This window comes from Myodes glareolus, chromosome 23 (genome assembly GCF_982192425.1).
Source record: "Myodes glareolus chromosome 23, mMyoGla1.1, whole genome shotgun sequence".
Classification (NCBI taxonomy): Eukaryota; Metazoa; Chordata; class Mammalia; order Rodentia; family Cricetidae; genus Myodes; species Myodes glareolus.
This window is the reverse complement of record NC_142048.1, coordinates 38,903,786-38,920,472: the sequence shown is the minus strand read 5'-3', so window position 1 is coordinate 38,920,472 and position 16,687 is coordinate 38,903,786. Positions and strand designations below refer to the sequence as shown.

At 46.7% G+C, this 16,687-nt stretch overlaps 1 protein-coding gene across 1 annotated transcript; it reads right to left on the bottom strand.

Annotated features, from left to right (window-relative positions):
- Positions 1–3,284: 3,284 nt before the first annotated feature.
- Positions 3,285–15,753, bottom strand: Leprotl1 (leptin receptor overlapping transcript like 1). Its single transcript, XM_048456572.3, has 4 exons — positions 15,602–15,753; positions 7,533–7,608; positions 4,745–4,931; positions 3,285–3,598 (listed from the first exon to the last, which is right to left on the bottom strand). Exons 1-4 carry the CDS (start codon positions 15,615–15,617, stop codon positions 3,482–3,484), a joined length of 396 nt encoding a protein of 131 aa, XP_048312529.1. The 5' UTR covers positions 15,618–15,753; the 3' UTR covers positions 3,285–3,481.
- Between the last annotated feature and the right edge of the window lie 934 nt (positions 15,754–16,687).

Here is a 16,687-nt window from a genome sequence, read left to right as displayed (position 1 = left end):
TGGGGTCTCTCCCTTTAAAACTCTTTTCTTTAAAGATTTTTGTGTATGAGTGCTTTGCCTACATTTATGTATGCACAGTGCTGGCATGCTGGTGCCCACAGAGGTGGGACGGGGGTGTCAGATCCCCTGGAACTATTAATCTGGATGGTATGAATGGCTATGAGCCCTCAAGTGGGTGCTGGGAACTGAAGCCAGTCCTCCAGAGAGCGGCAAGTGCTCTCCACCTCTGAGCAATCTCCCCCGGCCCCAGTTCACTCCTACCGTGTTGGTTTTGAACTCAGATTGTCAGTCTTTACTCGAGGAACCATCTTGCTGGTTTGTAACTTAAAAAAATTAATGTGCGTGTGCGTGTGTGTGTGTGTGTGGGGTCAAAGTGTGCCACGGCGGTTGTGCAGAGGTCAGAGGACAACCATCAGGAGCTGGCTCCCTCCTTGCCCCATGTGTGTCCCTGGCATTAAACTCAGGTTGTTCGTAGCTTGACTCACGGAGCCTCCCCTACAGTCCTTAATAACCAATGAAAAAGCAAAATATTACATAAAAAGCGCAAGTGTATGATCTCCTTAATGTGTCTGTCGAATGGTTAAAATAAAGCCAGAGCTAGTTACCTTTTCAAGAAGATTTACTTCTCCTACCCTGGTTGGGTTAAGTGGGGCAAGCGTTCTATACCCAGCACCACATCCCCGGCCCACATAGTTCCTCTAACAGGAGTTCCTGTCTTTACCAGAGGAAGCTTGTGTGGAAGAAACAGGAATTGGAATTTCTCACCAACGGTAGCCACTGCAAAGAGCCCGGGGGCTAAGGCACAGACCGGGCAACAGTAACCGGCACTCACCAAGTCTCGCTGCACAGGATACAAGTATGGTACAGGGCCAGCCCGTTATCACCACTCAAGACCACAGAGCCTCACGGCACCGTTGTTACTATGGTTTCACTTTCCGCAGAGGTTTGATCTGCTAGCATGCTTGCTTCCTAGCATGCTACTAGTTTGTCTTTCTTTCTTTCTTTCTTTTTTTGTTTTTAAGACGGTCCTACGTGGCCTTCAGGGTCCTACGTAGCCTTGTAGCCTTGGACTCCCGATCCTCTTCTCAGCTTCTCTAGTGCTGAGGCTATGGGCTATAGGCTATGGGCCTCAGCACTAGAGAAGATATTAAATGGTTAGACGGTCAGTGCACTTCAGAGACTGGACTTTTATTATGAAAGCATCCACAAGCTAAAATGGATATTTAAAATCTTTATTATTTCATCACCAAAAGTTTTCTTTCTCTCCACAGCAGAATGGCAATGTCGTGTTGGTGCATATTCATGAAAAACTCTTGAGAAACTAGCCCAGAAATCAGAGATGGGGCTGTCAAGCCAGTGTCAACGTCCGACACACAATGCTGCCGACAAAATTAGTACCCAGAAATATGCGGCTGTTAGAAAGGGGTCTATGGCCAAGCGCACGCGCGGCATTGGTGAAGGAACAGAGAATGGGGAGGGGCCTGAGAAGGAACTTCCCTCTCCATTCTGATCACAGGCAGAGTTCTGACTGTGCACACACTCACACACACACACAGGCACACACACAGCCCTCCATCAGCGCTCCTCAGTGAGCCACGTTTGGTCTAACCCACAAATGGCACGGCTACGTTTGCACACTTCACGCTGCTCCCCACCTCGCGGCCAAGGGTAATCACGTGGGTCAGGCCAAACAGGACAAAACTGCCGCTTTGGGCATCTTTAGGAATCGCTGAACAAATTTCGTATATGTCCCCCCCCCTCAAACATGGTTACCCATCCTCGGCTAAAGGCAGAACACTTCCTTTGCTGTCAGCAGACTGAAGAAACATACAAATGTCCTCACCAAATACTCCGACCAAAGCGAACATTTTCAGAGCCAGCTTTTGAATTAAGTACTGAGAATCGAAGATGCAAATAATTGCTACAATTTAGTCAGCCCCGCCACTTTGGGATGTTTTCGGTTGGGTTTAAGTTTGAAGCTGGGACATAGCTGAATTTGTCAACTCTGTATTAATCTGCAGAATAAACACCTTTACAACAGCAGGTCTATCATGATGAGGCCAGACCTCAGGGAAGAGGCGCCAGGAAGCCTGCCTTCAGTGGTTTCAAAATACATACATACACACACACACACACACACACACACACACACACACACAGCCGGGCGGGCGGTGGCGCATGCCTTTAATCCCAGCATTCGGGAGGCAGAGGCAGGCGGATCCCTGTGAGTTCAAGGCCAGCCTGGTCTACAAGAGCTAGTTCAGGGACAGGCTTGATAGCTATGGTGGGACCCCATCTCAAAAAAACAAAAAACAAACAAACAAACAAAAAGAAACACATATTCTCTGACCTCAGGAGACTGCTCTTATCATGGCCTGAGTCCCACAACTGTCCTGTCCCTGTCTTACCTGCAAGACTAACAAGTCACTTGTGAATGATGGCAAGGCCTTGAGGGGGAGGGGCACTCTGAATGTATGGCATAGCAATTGTTTTCCTAGTAGTCAAACGTTTCTAAATGCTATTAAACTATATTTGAAAAGTTCTCTGACTTAATATATACAATGTACAAAATAAGTTAAAAGGAGGAAGCGGGGGGAACGTTTTTGAGCATCTACAGAGCAAACACACAACTGTCCCATGCATGTCCATGTCACCCTCGGAGCCACTGGACCTGTCACTTATAAAGCGGCGCTCAAACGGCGGAATTGCAGCTTTGCTTTCCCGCGCAAAGACTCACTGGCTTTGACTGTAATAAACACGGCTATAAACTGTGGCCCTAGGCTTGTTGTCACACTTGTACCTTAAAGTTTAACACAAACCCGAACAACTGAAGAGAAAAACATTCTTTTGTAGCAATTCCATAAAATAATTCTCCATTCACAAAACCAGCAACCCTTCTGGAGGGCATGGGCAGTGGTACTCGCCCCCCTGAGGTATAAATGCAGCTGTCTTTGCACTGAGTAAGTAGTGTGTACGGTATGTCAACGCTCTGAATGCTTGCATTCACCCGCGAGTGACGTCATCCTGACTGAATGAAAACTTACTTACATATATATATATTTATAATGGATTAACTGATTTCTAGAGAAAAATATGAACTTTAGCCCGTAATACAGCCAGAAGTTCTGAATTCCTGAACCAATGCAAATGGTTATTACATCCGAAAAAGGTTTAACATTGCATACTGATTTAAAAACAACTCAACAGGGAAAACACGTAAGTACTTTAGATTCAGCAGGATACCACGGAAAGCACGGTCTAGAGAAGTGGGAAACCAGTCAAGCTTTTCCAAAAGAGAAAATCCTTTTAATCCTTAGCAAGTCCCCGTGGAAACAGCAGGCGTACAAGAATGAGAAGGGAGCGCTGGGGACACCCCCAGGAGCTCGCGGGACAATCAGCATCACGGTCCCCATCTCCTGTTCTGTGCGCGGACGGCCAACAGATGACAGAAGTCCATGTGTCAACAGCTTGGTGGCTCCTCTCACCACTGCTGCCAGCTGAAGTCATCGTTGCTCCCAAAGACCAGGAAGAAGCCCAGGATAGTCGCGAAGATGACGGTGTTCCCCGTGAGAACGAGGGCGCAAGCTCCCCACTCAATCTGTGGCAGGAAGAAGGCCACAGTCAGCAGGTGTGCAGAGCAAAGGCCGCTGGTAGCCAATCAATGCTCTGTGCACTGGTCAATCACAGAGGTAAGTAATGTGGCTTGTGATGACCGTCACAGTACCACACTCAACACTCTTAAACAGTGTTTTTATTTGCCGTCATTGATTGATTGAAAAGTAGAGTTAGGGAGTGATAATTATTCTGGAACACGCTTCACTTCTATAACGACCAACAGAGCTTTGTTTGGCTCCATCTGTAGCCCTGGGCATCTAGGGCTCACCCTGCCCCTGACGGGGATCCCGGCTCTGCCTGTAGTTCTGAGGGTCCCCCACTCCAGGGCCCTGGGCATTTAGGGCTCACCCTGCCTGGGGTGGATCCCTGGGGCCACATAGGATTCCACAGTTAATGCTTACAGAGGAAGTTACTCTTTCTCAGTGAGTCTAAAAGTCTGAGCAGAGCGGGAGCCCTAAGCACCACTGATGCAAACACATTGTGCTTTCTCTGAAAGAGGCCGAGGGCGTAACCACCTCCAGCACACTTGAGGTGCGGCGAGTCTCCGCCCTTCTCTCCACCTTTCCACTGCTCTTTCTCTTCTCCCCTACTTTCCCAGCTGCGGAGAACAACCTTCTCAGACTTCTAGGCTTTAGAGGTCAGGGTTCTCAACCTGTGGGGCACCACTCCTTGGAAGTTGCCTGACAACCCTTTCCAATGGGTCACATATCAGATACCCTGTATATCTGGTATTTATGATTCATAACAGTAGAAAATACAGTTATGAAGTAGCAGCAAAATAATTTTATGGTTGGGGGCCACCTGGACACGAATGAAAGGGTCTCAACATTAGGACGGTTGAGAACCCTGCCCTTTGCAGGCCCACGGGCACTCAGCGCTGGGAGTTAACGTGCCCTTTCTGCGGCAGGCCCACGGGCATTCAGCACTGGGGAGTTAACGTGCCCTTTCTGCTGCAGACCCACACTCTGCCTTCCAACAGTTTCCCCTGACAGCAAGAACGAATGGAAAGACAAGGGTGTAGACCTGTCCTCTACACCCTAGCGTCTCAGGTCTCTCTTTTACATGACGGAAGATTTAAGAAAGAAACAACAATCTAACGTAAAGACAGCCCCAGACAGCGGCAGCTCACCAGATGTGCTCTGGCAAAGACGACCGGGAGCCCAAAGGCGGAGACGACGATGCCTGTTGTGAGGAAGATGGCGAGCTCCTTACAGGCGTTGCTCATGGCGTCCGTGTCGTCCACCAATCTTCTCGCTATGCAGTACGGAATGGGTGAGAGGATGTAAAAAAACAGCACAAAGAGGGGCCAGTATTGGCTGGAAAAGAGAGAGAAGTCAGTGTGGTGTTTGTCAGCCCTGTCGCTTTCCAGCATACTAAACACGGGTTTGTTTACAGAGCAATGGGAAATGACAAGGTAGCAAACAAGCTGCAGCTGAGACCAAAGCCACGGGCCTGTGGGAGAATGTCAGGGTCCACTCATCCCTGTATTCAATTATAGCACAAATTTAAAGGGTCTACTTACAAAATGCTTTATGAAATAATAAAAAGAAATTTAAAAAATCACTTTAGCTTAGTAAGGAGGCATACTGAAAATAAGAATATTTACACAAAACTTAAAAAATTAAGGACCCATGCCTTTGACATCCTGCCTTATCATAGTGTTAGAACCCATGCTTCCCTTAACTGAAACCAAAATATAGGGCACCAACTGAAAATAGTATTGTAAAACATAGCTTTTAGTTCATTGTTAGCCATGCTGTGATTTCATTTTCTGATTTTAGCAACTGCAGTGGGGGAAGCTGTGTGAAGGGGACAAACTCCTTCCACTTCTTTGTTGTGTTTTATAAGCATATTATCAAATTTACAAGAAACAAATGGTCTTTAAAACTGACAAGCTTAAATACATACACAGCGGAGATATGATGAAGCTATTTGCTTTCTTTTTCTGAAGATTTATTTTTATGTGTTTGGCATGAATGTATGTGCATTGAGTGCATGTAATACCCAAAGAGGCCAGCAGAGGGTATCATATCCCCTTGGAACTGGAATTACAGACAGTGGTGAGGTACCACAGGGGTGTTAGGAACTGAACCTAGGTCCTCTGGAGGAGCAGCCAGTGTTCTTAAGTACTGAGCCATCTCTCCAGCCTGTTGTGCTTTTCTTAATCTTTTTCTAAGTATTTTATGTGCTTAAGAAAAAAGCTCAAACAAATTTTGCATATAGAAATGCAAAATTAAAACCAGAAGCTGCTTTTTAATTTTTTTTTTAACCTAAGGAGCTTTTTGTGGGCCCTCCACAATCCATACAAATTTAACCAAGGTAAAGCTCCATAGAATCACATTTACAGATTTCCAGTCCTTCCTCATTCCTTAAGGCTAATACTGTCAGTCACTATTTCCCAATAATTTGTTTTTTTGGTATATGGACGTTTGCAAGGGTGCATTAGTGCCTGCGTGCGCACGGGCACTGGCATGAAGGTCAGGGAACAACCTTGGGCACCATTCCTCCTCAGGCACTGCCCACTTCTATTTGAGACAGGGTCTCTCCCTGGCCTGGGGCTTAATGAAGAGGCTAGGCTGTCCCCGCCTCCCCAGCACTGGGATCACAAACATGGAACACTATACTCTGCTTAGGCATGTGGTGTGAAAACCAGTCATGGAGGACTTGACTAATGAACTGTCTCTCCAGTCTCTACATTTTAACTCTGCGTGTGTGCGTGTGCGTGTGTGTGTGTGTGTGCCACAGTATGTGGATGTCGGAAAGCCATCCTGGATGTCGATTCTCACCCACCACACTGTCTGAGACGGGGTCTGTTTGCTGGTGTGTGTACCAGGTTACCTGGCCCGGCAAAGCTTACAGATCCTCCCGTCTTCACTTTCCGTCTCGTCAGAGGAGCCCTGGGATTACAGACATGTGCTACCACACCCAGCTATTACAGGGGTTCTGGGGATTTGAACTCAGGTCCTCACATTTCTGCTGCAAGTGCTTTATTCACTATAGCATTTCTCTCAGCCCATAATTTAGTTTTGGAAGGGCATTTGTGATGTCACCAGTTTTCCATTTCCACAATTACAGACATGGTCACTGTGAACAGCGATTCACAGTGTATCTCTACAAGCATTTGCAAGGTGTGTTTGTATGAGAATTTCACAGAAGGGGAGGGCCAGTTCCATGAACTACAAGATACAAGCAAGCAAACTAGTTCCAAGAAATGGTACCTACTCACTTCCTAAACCCCTACCCGACCAAGTCCCCGCTGGCATCCAGCAGTGTCTGCCCACTTCCTTTCTTCACCAGTAGATTTCATGTAGCGTTGAGTGGGATTTAGTATGTTTTCATGTCATTACCAGCACCGCAATCCTCTCTCCACATTTGTGGTTCCCTTCTACTCATTTGTATTTTTAAAACCAAGTTACTTAGATGTTAATTTTAAAAGTTTTCTAAACTGGGCAGGCAATGAATATCCAGAATTCTAGAACTTGGGAGGCTGGAGCAGGCAGACTATGAGTGAGGTCAGCCTGGGTTACGCAGTGAGACAATGTCTCAATGGAAGGGAGTTCTTTCTATTCTAGGACAAGACATAACCTACCTCGTGTGTTTAGTCAGCTGTGTTCAGGAGCTGCCTATGTTATTTTCTGTAATAAGACGTTTTAGATTTCGCTGGAGTATTATTGATGGGCAGTAGGGCCGAGCTGCGGTCACCAGGCCATCACAAAAGCAGATCACACCCCAAATCCCTCTGCCTGGGCATTCTGGTGTCTCTATGGATAACCCTTAAGCGGTGATTTTCAGGAGAGGATTGTGCTTGGTGAACAAGCATTTCCATCAGGGAAAACAAAGTGCGTTAGAAACTTTAAAAGCAGGAGAGTTTTACCTTTAACCACTCAAAAAGAGGAAAACAAAAATCCATTACGTACTTGTATATTGGAAGGGCACATCCCAGCATCAAAAACATCAGGCCAATTGCTCCTCCAAACGACAAGCTAATGAGAGCTGCAAAACAAACAGAAGCCCAGAGAGTTCAGTAGGAGAAGACACCAGTGCCGCCTTTGTCTGCGCCCAGCCTGAGCACTACCTGAATCCCAGAGGTGAAACACCCTGCCCCTCCCCTCCAAACTCCAGCTGTTAAAAGTGGACCATCCTGCACGCGGAGGAGTGGCTCACGGCCCGTAATAGGTAATCTCAGCACTCAAGAGACTGAGGCAGGAGGATTACTACAAGCTAAATGTTAACTTGAGCTATAGGGTAAGACACGATCTCAAAAGCCAAAACAAAATGTGAACTGTCTTCAAAACTGACAATTACAGAGTTTCAGAATCAGCTTCTACAGCGCCCTCAAAACAAAAGTGTTAGAGGTTGAGCGTCCTCCTTAGCCCTTTGAAAGGCTCTGAAATCTGGACGTCAGCCAGGCCTGCTGACACAGGTCTTTAATCCCATCTCTAGGGAGGTAGGGGACGGAACTCTGGTCGACATAGTGAGTTCCCAAACAGTCAGGGAAACATTATCACACTCTGTTGCAAACAAACACCTTGCCCCTCAAATACCTCATGGACATTCCTCATTATGGACATTCAAATATTCCCAAATTGGAGGAAATCCACAAGCTGAAACACATCTGGTTCCAAAAACTCCCAATAAGGAATCCTTAACCTGTACATCAGTTTAGACCGACTGCTAACACACAGACACACCAGCTACCATTGCTTAGGTCTATTAGGTCCCAGGGTTAATGGCCGCCCCCACCACAGCGCGAACATTATATTTAATCCACACAGGAGTGAAACACTGACCACACAAGACTGTGGCCCCAGGTCAATCCCTGGAACCCACACAGAAGCGGAAGGGGAAACGCCACTCTATCAAGTTATCCTCTGACCTCCACACGCGATAGGAAGGGAGGAGGGAAGGGAGGAGGGGCAAAAGAGCCTCACCAAAACAGAAGCACAAAAGCACAAGGCTGCAGGTAAAGCTGTCAAGGGTGTGTGTAGCTAATGTATGATCTTTTTTAAAAATTATTTTTTGAGAGGGTCTCACTATGTAGCCCTGGCTGGCCTGGACTTTGCTATGTAGACCAGATTGGCCACCTGCCTCTGCATCTCAAGGGTTGGGATTAAAGGTATATGCCACCATACATGCCTTGTTATTGTTATTTTTTAAATGCAAGACATTTACTATATAGACTTCATGGTAACAACACGCCTATAGCTTTATTGGAACCAATCAATTTTGTTAGTCTTTTTTTAAAATCAAAAAGTAACTTTGCTTCTTAATAATGTATTTATTTTTACTTTATGTGTATTTTTTGTATGTTAGTCTGTGTGTATGTCTGTAAGGGTGTTAGATTCCCTGGAACTGGCAGACAGTTGTGAGCTGCCATGTGGGTGTTGGGAATTGAACCTGGGTCCTCTGGAAGAGCAATCAGTTCTCTCAACCGCTGAGCCAAATTTGTTAGTCTTTAAACAGGTTACTGAAGCAGTTACTTTGGCCCTCATTTCCCGAGTCCCAGGAAATCTGAAGGGTGTGAGTGTAGCCTGATGTGGACGTGGCGCACCATCCTACCAAGGCAGCAGAAGGAGGATGCAAACTATAGTAAGATGCACCTCTGAAGTCCCCCACGCGTGTCTCGTGTACGTTAAGGTGAGAAAGGACTTTATTATATGTAACCAATGACCTAGATTTCAACCAAGAGAAAAGTGTTAGCTTCTACACAGCCTGCATTTCTATATCCCCAATGGCTAAGGGCACAACTTGGTAAGATTTATTACGTTTTTTATTTAGACTTATTTATTTAGTGTGTGTCCTTGTGGAGGTCAGAGGATGACCTGCAGGACCTGTTCTCTTCTTCCACCATCCGGGGCTTTGGGGTCAGAACTCGGGTCATCAGGGTTAGACGCAAGTACTCTTCCTCACATGGTAAGGCATTTCACAGGCCCAAAAAGTAACTTTTTAAAAACTGGTATGGTTTACCTTAACAGAAAGATAATCCAAAATTTAAAATCCAAAAGATATGTGAAAACCTAAAATTTACCAAGTAAAAACCTACAGCACACAAACCAAAATCAGTGGCGAGGGGTCAGACACCCACTAATACTACTGACAAGATGATCACTCACACCGTCTTGGAGACACCGTCTTGGCCAACTGAGAGTCAGCTGGAACGCTGACTACAACACGAGTCAGGTCACCATGACAACAGTGTTTTTGGTTATTAACGTCATTATATTTTATATTCCCGGCAGCAGTGGGGAAAAGTTGAGGAAGTGTTTGTTTTGTTATAAACAGCAAACAGAGCATTCCAGGTTTACGGGGAGTACAGTAACTACAGAATACTGAGTTTCCCTTTTGTTCCTCACGGACCTGTCTAGAGTCCCAGACTCGGTCACACAGGCAGTAACGTCCTGTCCTGGCTTTTTACACCACTCTTCCCTATTCTGGAAACCAGCGGCTACTTCCCATACAAGCCCTCTGTGCATGTCTATCATTCTACCTCAGGGTTTTCATTCAATCAAACGTCAAGCACACAAGAAGGAGCTCGCTGGCTCGCCCCAGCCCCGAGCCCGTGTTCCCGCCCTGCTGTCTCTCTGCTAGCTTATTTCTATTTTCCCTTCCGCTCTCATCTCCAGCATCTCCTCCTCAGAGCTACAACAACTTTGCTACTGTATTTATTACTTACTGATGTACGGAGGGGCTAGGGACCAGCTCTGTGGGACAGTGCTTGCCTGGTGTATGTGAGGCTCTGGATTCAATCTCCAAGGACCGCGCATGAATAAATAACACTCATTTACTCATGCAACAAAAACACCGAGCATTCAATGTGTGCCATATCACCCCTGCTGCTGAAGGCACAGCAACGAGGAGGGAACACCAACAAAGCTTTTCCTTTTGTGGCGTATGCATTCTAGTGGGAGAACTAAGCAGGATTTTAAATCATCCCGTTTTATTTATCATGCGTTATCTGTGTGCGCATGCCGATGAGCCATCTGGCTAGTCCCTAAAATACTAAATAATGACCGTGTGTGGTGGTGTACTCTGGGAAACCCAGCACTGCGTGGTGGAAGCAGCGAGGACCAGGCGTTTAAAGCCAGCTTTGACTATATACTGAGTTAGAGGTTAGGGCTAGCCTGGGCTACTTGAAACCCCCATCTCAAAAAATCAATGTCAATACACAAGCAAACAATGAGCCACCATCAATTTTATGGCTGCCGGGTCTGCCTTCTCGCTTACACATTTTCACTTTCTTAATTGTTCTGTCCCCTGAACAGGATTAGACATCCATGGGCATATTTAAGATCTCTTGCACAAACAGGACCCCCTTCGGGATGAGTTTCCGATTTATTTATCTCTGTAGCCTCAGGATTTTCTGTAGTAGCTGGTGAACAGCGGGGACTCGATAAACACTTCACCAAGGAATTACTGAGAAAGTGAGATTAGACATTCTGCTTGTTTAGGAACATGAATGCTCGAAGAAGCTAGAGATTTAGAAAACAAAAGGCCAGTGATGAATGCAAGCAGGTAGGGAAGGGGTGGGAATGCAAGTGGGCCGACAAGGCGCTCTGAAGGACAACGCTGGGCACAGCCAAGGAGTAAGAGGCGCGTGCGCGCGCGCGCGTGTGTGTGTGTGTGTGTGTGTGTGTGCGTGCGTGTGTGAGCCTGCCAGGATCTTCGATTGCGAGTTGGTCCTTGCTTAGTCACCACAGCAGCAATCCAAACTGATCCCTACTCATCTTCCCTTCCCAACTGTTCCTCTTCTGTTTCTGACGCCCTTGCCCCAGCTTTAACATCCAGAAACAACTGTAGAATGGAGTAGCCTGGTGGAGCACGGAACTGGGGAGAGAGGAGCCCAAGAGCACCGTGTCCTGGCCTCTGCTGGCCACGAACTGGTTACCTCAATAACTTAGCTAACTCAGTTCTTCTTTCTATAAATGAGGACTGTATGGAAAAAGCAAGCAAGACCCTAAACACTGAAGATACTATTAAAAAAGAGATTCTGAAGGAAAAACACCTCTACTCTGGGAAATGCAGCCACCAAACAGCTTAGTGCAACACTGTAAATACTGTAGAGGAGACAGAATTTATCCAGAAGTCATCTGGGATAACCTGTTCTACTGGAGGAAGCAAGAATCAGAGCTCAAGTTAGCCAGCTTCAGGCTAGCTTGGGCTTCACAAGACACCAACTAACTAACTAGTTGACAAACTACCATCAGCACCAGCCCCAGAAGCCCGACCAGCAGCCCCAGCAGCACCAACACCACCAGCAGCAGCAGGACCAGCAGGACCACCAGTACCACAAAACCCCATCAAAACAAACAAACGAAACAAAATCTAAAGCTAGGTACGGTGATCCACTCTTAACATTCAGCAGGGTGAGGTAGGAGGATAGGGTGTTCAGGGGAGCCTGTGACACATGGCTAGTTCCAGGCCAGCATGGCCTACACATCAAAAGGAAAGAAAAAGAACACCCATACTTAGGTTCATTTCTTAATAGCTCGTGTGCTCAGAACTAAAGCCCAGAAATGCTTTCTTCCAGACAGAAATCACTGTTACCCGAGTCTCACGATGTGAAACTTTGTAAAAAGTCTGATGTTTTGTTCCCCACATTGAAATACATTAGAAGCAGATGAAAGACTTGCAGGCAGTCAACAACTGCCCTCCTGCAGGAGACTGGGGAAACACTGTAAGTCAGGCAGGGAAAAAAAAAAGTCTTTCTTAAAATGTGTTTGCAGTCTTCCTAGCAAGAGGAAGGGCCTTAATGTGTCTGAGATTAGCTCTATTCTGTGACAAAGAACACACATCTAGATTAGTTTTTAAAATTTGTTTTTTTAACCAGGTGATAGTGATGCACGCCTTTCATCCCAGCACTTGGAGGCAGAGGCAGGTAGATCTCTGTGAGTTCAAGACCAGCCTAGTCTATACAGCTAGTTCCAGGACAGCCAAGGCTACACAGAGAAACTCTGTCTTGAAAAACCAAACCAACCAAACAAAAATTTAATACACAGGTGCTTTGTCTGTACATATGTACATATATATGTGTATATGTGTGTGCATGCATATATATACACACATGTACCATGTATGTGCCTGGTTCGGGAAGAGACTAGAAGAGAGGGCTGGAACCCCTGGAGCCGGAGTTACAGACAGTTACTAGCAGTCATGCGGATCCTGGGAACCCAAGCTAGATCCTTGGCAGCAAATGCTCTTAACTGCTGAGCTCCAGCCTCCAACAGTTATATTCTTATAAAAGAAGATCCAGATTCTTTGAATACATTCCTTTTAAAAAAAGATTTTGTTCATTGGAGTTTTGCCTGCATGCGTATGGTGTGAGGCTGTCAGAGGCCTGGAACTAGAGTTACAGACAGTTGTGAGCTGCCATGTGGGTGCTGGGAATTGAACCCGGGTCCTCTGGAGGAGCAGCCAGTGCTCTTAATCACTGAGCCATATCTCCAGCCCTTTGACTACATTTTTAACTGCTCACGTGAAGAGCAGAGGCTGAGCTAAGGTGGGGAGGAAACAGGAGACAGGACCTTTGCTTTCTTTGGACAGAGGAGCTGGGGAAGCCTGCATGGGGATTCTCCAGGGTGTACAGGGACTGGAGCTACACTGCGTGTGTCTTCCAAACCCAACAGGAGAGGTGCTTAGCACTAAGAGATGCCATTGTGCAAATTTTACTCCTTAAAAGAGAAAATAAAAACAGGGCTGGGTACAGTGGCAGACACTTTTAATCTCAGCACTGGGGAGGCAGAGGCAGGTAGATCTCTGAGTTTGAGGCCAGCCTGGTCTATAGAGAGTTCCAGGACAACCAGGGGTACACAAAGAGACCGTCTTGAAAAAACAAACAAAACCCCAACTAAAATAGAACTTAGTTTAATGAAGAGAAAGCAAAAGCAAAAGAGCCAGTGAGAAGCTAAGCATGGTGACACATGCCCAAGATCCTATGAAAAAGGCTGAGGCGCTGACTGTGGGTTCCAGGTCAGCCTAGACGACACAATGTCTCAGAAAAGCAAATACACAGAAGTTAACTTTAAAGAAAATAAAAAAAGAAAAGAAAAGAAAGAAAAAAGAAAGAAAGAACGAAAAGATAAGATTCCGGTACTGAAACACATTTAAAACACAAGCTCCTACTACAGATACTATATGAATACTGTAAGAAAATTATTATTTTAAAATGTTAAGTTAAAATCAATTTTAAAATATTTATTCTAGTATGGGGGTGTGTGTATGTGTGTCCTACTGAGCTGGAGTTACAGGCTTTAGTGAGCTAGGATGGGGGTGCTAGGATCTGAACTTGGCTCTACAGTGAGAGCGATAAGCACTTTTATCCGCTGAGCCATCTCTCCAGCCCATAAAACTACCGATGCATTTACTTATACAAGAGCCAATTCTTTTGAACACTCACATATGAGAAAGCAAGTCCCGTGGAAGTGTTTGGGGGGAAATCAAGATACCCTAGGGTCATATTTCTAAGCATTCAATACTCAGTATTTAAAAGATGTCCAGACGCGACTGCACGCGACATCTCATCTCCTAAGTCATTACAGATAAAAGCTGAGAACTGCTCAAAAGCGCTCCCCAAACCAGTACTGTTTCTTCAGGCTTATGACACTGGCAATGAGGTGGCTTATTTTATACAAATGGTGTCTTCAGTGACACACCAGTAAGGCAAGAATTCATACAGTCACTGAGTGATGCAACATCTGGAAGATGAGACAGGAGTGCGGTTTCTACTCCCAAAGCCTCCAGGCCAGGGATGGAACAGCCCAATTACCTAGCAAAAATTCTCTGGAGACAAGCTGATGATGGGTCTGTGACTACGAAAGGTGCCGGGGTCAAATTCCCCAGTCTGGGAGTTAGCAGAAAATAGAATTTATCACAAAGTAACAGGCAACCCGCCTAAGAAATATATAATGATCCGGAGAGCCTTGCTACAAAGGCAATATAAAGGCGGACAGGAAGATTGGTCTTGATGACCAATCGTAACTTTAAAGCCCCTTGAGAGAAATCTTTTAAGTAAAATTCCGTTGGAGACACTGTCCCTAGATTAGCATTACCCACATTTGGAGAATCACAAAACTGTTTTCTTGTTAAAAGAGTCCCTCAGTAAAGACACTGAAGAAATGGGAGGAGACACACAGGCAACAATTCTTAAAAAAACTGCAACATTTTACAATAACTTCCGTTCACATTAGGATTTGAAAGGATTTATTAGAGTTCAAAAGGAGATCTGAAAGTATCCTACTTGCTCAGATGACAAGGCTCTATATGGCAAACGAAACGTTTTTCCGGCACCGAGAATCAACAAGACACCAGAAAAATGTAACCCTGGGAAAAAGCTCAACCAAAATCGCCCTCTCCAGCGAGGTGGGAGGCACCACCAGCCAACTGTTTACTTCCTGCTTGGCTGTCTCCTCTACAAAGCAGGTCAAGAAATCAAAGCGATCCGTTGATAAGTAGACAGAAAACTTTCCTTCTAACCCCAGGGGCAAGACCATCAAGCAACAGTCCCTCTCTCCAAAGATCGCAATAAACAAATTATCTTTCAAGGTGTCAGTTACCTTATCTTTTAAAAAAAAATCACAACTAAAAAAGTGTCAACGTGCAACTGTGAGGGAAAGGCAGCCTTCGGGTGAGCATCCGGGCTCTGCTGCACCGTACAAACACTATCAAGATGCATCCGATTTAGAGGCAAGGAAAAGATGGTGCACCGGGATCCCGGGAGTGGATGCAGAGCTCGGGCTTTGGAGAGGATCACGTTCGTGCCTCGGGTGGGAAGCTACCCTGATGTGCGGGGCCGGGCATCCCTTCCGATCGCTGCCCTCAATGTCTCTGGCTGCAAACTCGCTCACAGCGTTCCGTGGCCGTGCTGCCCGGCTCTGGTCCAGGGGCGGAGCGCGGGGTACGGCCGGAGGAACCGAGGCTCGGTCGTCCCCCCACACCGCCCCGCCCTACCCACCACGGTCCCCGGCCCCGCGGCCCCGCGCCCCAGGCCCACCTTTGATGCCCGCCATGGCGGTGACGTCGCTCCTGGCTCCACGACCCGGGCGGTGGCCGGGAGACCCGAGACGCGCGACGGCGGTCAGACAACACCCGGAAGTGCACGACGCAGCACTTCCGCCGGCGGCTCGCGCTCGCGCGGGGGCGTGGGGGGCGCGCGGGGCCGGTTCGGGGCCCGCCTTCCTCCGGCGCGGCGGGGCCGGCTGCGAAGTGCGGGGCCGGGTCTGTGGTTCCCATCGGACCCGGGAGGCGGCAGCGTCGGCCCGAAGTCCCCGCGGTCTCGGGAAAGGCGCGTGAAGACCTCGCGAAGACGCGGGAGACGTCCTTGCGCTATCGCTTCAGGTTCTGCACGGCGAACCCATTTCTCCCCCGCACCAGCCAGTCTGTGACTCGGGAAATGGGTGGTCTCTGTCTCTCTCTTTAGGTTCTTACATAGATCGGGACTCTGATGAGAACCACCCCCTCTTTTGGGGAGTCATGGATGGGGATAGTAAAGATGCATCTTCTTGGGAGTCAGTGAGGCTCGGTGTCTTCTTGGTGACAAAAGGGATGGGGACGGGGGCGTCCCGCAGAGATACAGTATATTTTTGTAATCTTCCCACATATATGCTGGGGAACCGGGTAGGCTTTGGAATGAGCAAAACCAGGTTTAGTTTCTGACCTCAGGTTGTTTGCGGACTAAAAAGGAAGAATACTCAATACTCAAACAAGAGTAAAAGTGCAACGAAGATAATCGCTCCTAAGAAGACTCTCCACTCCAAATGTACCATTGTGGCATAAAGGTTATTTTAGCTGAAATGAAAAAAAAAAAAAGACATAGGCATTGACTGCTCTCTTTCCTGTAGAAAAGCAGAGTGTGAGATTGATTCTTGTAAAGGTAACAGGAACTTCCCCGTGTTACATAAAAAGATATTTGCAACACAAATTTTCCCATTTGTAAATATTTTCATTTCTGAGGGTGAGACAGCTGTCTCTATAAGCAGTCCCAATTGGAGTCTGCAGAAATGTTATAAAAATAGCCTTTATTAGTTGGTTTCCCTCTGAAAGCCCACACTTCTTTCATCTCGTCCCTTCTGCACGATGC